The 4,719-nt window shown below is 30.8% G+C and overlaps 1 protein-coding gene across 1 annotated transcript; it reads right to left on the bottom strand.

Moving 5' to 3' along the window:
• Positions 1-351: 351 nt before the first annotated feature.
• On the bottom strand, positions 352-3,799 carry LOC111888687 (imidazoleglycerol-phosphate dehydratase 1, chloroplastic). Its single transcript, XM_023884814.3, has 9 exons — positions 3,462-3,799; positions 3,243-3,364; positions 2,773-2,877; positions 2,239-2,331; positions 1,726-1,800; positions 1,095-1,157; positions 868-977; positions 683-770; positions 352-589 (listed from the first exon to the last, which is right to left on the bottom strand). Exons 1-8 carry the CDS (start codon positions 3,703-3,705, stop codon positions 743-745), a joined length of 840 nt encoding a protein of 279 aa, XP_023740582.1. The 5' UTR covers positions 3,706-3,799; the 3' UTR covers positions 352-589; positions 683-742.
• Between the last annotated feature and the right edge of the window lie 920 nt (positions 3,800-4,719).

Here is a 4,719-nt window from a genome sequence, read left to right as displayed (position 1 = left end):
TCATCTTATTTGTTTACTCACCTCTTCTCCAGCGTTTATGCACCTTTGTTGAAAAAATGTTATGCAAAGTTAAGTAACTAGAACTCTGAGTTTACAAAACAGTTTTATTTTATCGGTATTTAAAAAATAATAGTTTGTTATCAAGCTTTAAGACATCTTTTGGACAATCGCTTTTAGTAACAAATGGTTGATTACCCATTTATGAGATTAACCCTAGATAGCTTCTATTAGGCAATAAGATGATATGTATGCTGTTAGGTTTGGTAAAGAAGGGTGTGGTTGTGAGAGATAATGTTGTCATCATTGTTTTGCAAAGGCACTCAAGTTCCAAATAACTCTAGTCGCAAAACATTGCAAAATGAAAGTCCCATACAACTACCTTATTATATAATAATAGCAAACAAAAACCCTGAATCAATTAGACTCAACATGATGGATAGTATAACACATTACAAAATGAGAATTATTGGAAATTTCATGGAAGAAATACGAGTCCATAAACTCAAAAATCATGCAGAATACAAGATCTTTGAGTCTCTCTTATAAATTATACCTCCCTGTTGCCTCCAACATTGATGCCTTCATCTATCTACATAACACACGGAATACAAAACTTACATTAACTGAAATTTCTTTATTCTGATTAATCAGTCGCAATAACAAAGTACTCTATTTCCATTACCTGATTGATATAATAGTATAACATCCACAATTGTTTGTTACTATTTCCTTTCAAAGCTCTTCAGGAACGAGACAACACCCCTTTTGAGCTGCATAAGTATTTTCAATGTTTTTCTTATTAAGCAAATTGTACTTTGAAAATTCTTCCTTTTTCAAATTTTATAAATGGTAGTGAATTTGAAAAACCTGGGCACAGTCCCACGGCGTCTTGGGTCGTATTCGGTTGCTTGTCTAAGAGCCCTTGCAAATGCCTTGAATGTTGCCTCGATGATATGGTGAGAATTTTTTCCAGCAAGCTGCAGTTCATATGTTAAAAAGAAAAGGTTTAAATACAACAAATAAGCATTTTATATTTTATCTACATACATAATAGTATAATAGTATAATACAATCTGAAATTTTACTGAGATTACCTGGCGGATGTGAAGTGTCATTCCAGATGTATTGACCAAAGACTGGAAAAAGTGCTCCACAAGCTGTGGTTAAAAAAATTGTCATTACATTGATAGAATATAGTGATATGATTACAAAAAAGATAAATAAATAAATAACTTCATAATTTGCAGTGTATATCATATACTGTTAAATGTGAGATATAACAACATACTTCTGTTTATTTGTTTATTGAAGGATCCTACTTTCATTTCTTTTTATTACAACATTGTAACTTTCAACTTTTTTTTCTTATTTGTAGTTTAAAAAATCCACCCAATTATATAGCATTATACTAATTATTTTTCTTATCAATATTTTATTTCGAAAAATCTACCGAATTATAGTGGTGAAAAATGTTTTCGTTTTGGATGACATTGCTATAATTGGGAAGTTTTTTTTTAAAGTACAAGATGCTATAATAAACAATAAATAGAAGTAACTTTCTATTTCTTGCATTTAAGCCAAAAGGAAATAAGGCATAAGACTGCTTTAGCTAGAATAATGGTCGTTTCAAAAATTAACATAAGATGCATTTGACCAATTACAAAAATAAAAATAAAAATAAAATCTATAGAAATATAATGTAGAGTATTGAAGATAAATGAGTACCTGTGTGTCATATGTTCCAACTCTCTCAGTAGGAATCTGTAAGTCATAACTTAAATGTGGTCTTCCAGATAAATCCTACAAAAATAATTACTATAAGCACTGTTTCCATACACAATTACATTTGTGAATTTTTATATTTATTGTTTTATAAATAACGTATTTTATCTTTCCAACAGATGTACTATATAGTTTATGGTTTCAACTTCATACTATTCTTTTTTTTTTTCACTTAATGTAAGCTACATTGATTACTTCCTTTTGATTAATGCTGAAAAAAACAACTTAATGGAGAAAGTCATGGAAAAGAGGCTTTCCCAACTTTTTACAAATTTGCCCTCGTTTATTTTTTCCTTCTATGTCTGTGATTTTCTTCAGACATCATTTATCCATAAAGCACTTAATGAGAAAAAGAAAAAGAAATAGTGCCTTACATTGATACAATTATAGTTATGTTATTATTTATTAATTATTATTATTGTGATGATATTGATGCAAATGATATTTATTATTTACCAGAGAAACATGTACAAGTGCCTCATCAAGTGGAGCTGTGAAGTCACCAAATCTGTTAATTCCTTTCCTATCACCAAGTGCATTAAGCAAAGCCTGTTGAAAAGCAAAGTGGAGCTTAACTTATACTCTAATCTAAGAGAAAATATAATGTCAACATTTGTAAATATTAAAGGGCTAAATGCAAGAAACAACAACATACTTTCATTTATTTGTTTGTTATAATATCTTGCTTTCATTTCTTTCTATTATGGGCTTATTGCATTATTAGTTTCAAATGTTTTTGTATTAAGATCTTGTAGCATTGTGCTTTCAATCTTTTTCTTATATTAGGCACATTGTACTTGAAATTATACCCAATTATAGTAATGAAATATGTTTTGCATTTTTGATGACTTTGTTTTAATTGAGTAGGTTTTTCAAAGTGGAATGTGGTAATAGGAAAATATAACGAACAAATGAATGGAAGTGTGGTGTTGTTTCTTGCATTTAATATAATAATATAAAAGATAAAAGCATTTATCATTGTAAGATCACCGTTCCAATGGCAAGGGCAACATCTTCATTAGTATGATGATCATCAATGTGAGTATCACCAACAGCTTTCACATGCACATCAAATAATCCATGGGAAGCAAGTTGCTGATATGAAAGATCACAAATAATGAGCATGAAATGAATAGATCAAATACATAGTAATCATAAAAGTTATTATGTTATGTTACTTTCCATTAAGAAAAACTCATCCTAATACCACTTTGAATGTTTAATGATAAAGCTGGAATGGATTTTGCTAACAATGAAATAAACCTCATCATAACAGTGAAACTCTCCTATTTCTCTAATTTCTACAAGTTTCACAACTACATTGAAAACAATATTCAACTCATCAAGTGGAAGTTTAGGTCAACTTGAATTGAAAAGTGAAAATGAGGAGAAGTTTTGGAGAGTAACATAAACAAACAAGATCTAAAAGCTCAAAAGTTCGTAAGATTAAATATACTGACATCTAACATGTGATCAAGAAAGGGAATTCCAGTGCTGCTATCAGGTGAACCAACACCATCCAAGTTTAATTTCACCGCCACATTCGTTTCATTCGTAACCCTTTTTACCGACCCAATTCGATCTTTAATTGAACATGCAAAAACAAAATCATACAAATAACTAAGAATGTGATTGATTAAACCATCAATACGACATAAACGACCAGAAATTAGGGTTACCAGTATCCATAGGAGAATCAGTGGTTGTCGCAGAGCCATGGTCCTTGACGAGAGAAGAGGCGCTGCATATTGTTGTTCTCTGCGACTCCATTGAGTTGAACCTATTTCGTTGAGTGAAGGAAACGAGTGGATTCTTGATTTGGTTAGATGTGGGGACAAGAAGTAACCTAGATTTGAGGAGCGGAGAAGAGGAAAATGATGGATTGCGGTTTACAAAACAAGTGTGGGGCACACTCAACTCCATCGAGTGCAGGAAGAAGGCAAGAACAGAGGCAATCGATGATGAAATTTTGTGGGTTTTATGGAGCCTGTTGCCCTGTTTAACTCGGCATGAGACAAAAACGAGATACAGAACTCAAAAGTATATAACAAACATTTTAAAAGGTTAATTTCTATAAAAATAGGTAAAAAGAAATTGAAAAAACTAAAATAGTTATACAGCAAACTAACACTAAACTTTAAAATCTTGAAAAAACTAAAATAGTTATACAGCAAATACATCTTTTTGTTTAAAACTGAGCATTTTGTCAAACTTTAAAGCTAGAAACTTTCAAATGTTTTGTGTCAAACACGTTCTAAGTAAACTAACCAATATAAATATATATGGTAAAAAAATTGGAAAAACTAATAAAGTTTTTCGGAAAACTAACTGGTAGTGGGTAGCTGGTAACGTTTTGTTAAACGCTACATAAGGTAGCTTTTAGACTTGAAACTTTTTGTTAACGCTACATGAGATAGCTTTTAGACTTGAAACGTTTTGTTAACGCTACATGAGGTAGCTTTTAGACTTGAAACGTTTTGTTTAAACTAAACGCTAAAAGTTTGTAGTACCAAACAAAATTTTTGTTTAAAACTGAACGTTTTGTCAAACGCTGGAAGCTCGTATCAAACACGCTTTAAATTAACTAAACAATATAAATGTATATGGTAAAAAGAATCAGAAAAATTGGGTAAACTAATCAATACAAACGTATATTTTAATAACAATAACTATTTTTTAATATCTGTAAAATGACTACTAACTCTAATGCAACATTCCCGAGCAGTAAAGGTTATTCCAGTATTGGTGATGATTGGCGGGATATGAAGTTTGGAATCTAACATTCGTACATTTCAAACTTATTTTTGGTAAACTTGTAACAGTCACACCCCAAAACCATGAATGGCGGAAACATTCTGGGGCGGAGGACGTCATGTACAGTATCACAAACAATGAATAATAGTAAACAAGCAACAACATCATCCATTGCATTAATAA

Source organism: Lactuca sativa, chromosome 2, assembly GCF_002870075.4.
Source record: "Lactuca sativa cultivar Salinas chromosome 2, Lsat_Salinas_v11, whole genome shotgun sequence".
In the NCBI taxonomy this organism is placed as follows: Eukaryota; Viridiplantae; Streptophyta; class Magnoliopsida; order Asterales; family Asteraceae; genus Lactuca; species Lactuca sativa.
Note: the sequence above shows the minus strand (reverse complement) of the source record. Positions and strands in the feature narration are given on the sequence as shown.

Excerpts from the sequence above, each read along its gene's own strand:
- LOC111888687 (XM_023884814.3), bottom strand. The coding sequence starts at position 3,705 with ATGGAGTTGAGTGTGCCCCACACTTGTTTTGTAAACCGCAATCCATCA. Across the intron at positions 3,365-3,461 it reads TGATTCTCCTATGGATACTG|ATCGAATTGGGTCGGTAAAA; the intron begins GTAACCCTAATT and ends GTTCAATTAAAG. Across the intron at positions 2,878-3,242 it reads TTCTTGATCACATGTTAGAT|CAACTTGCTTCCCATGGATT; the intron begins GTCAGTATATTT and ends CTTTCATATCAG.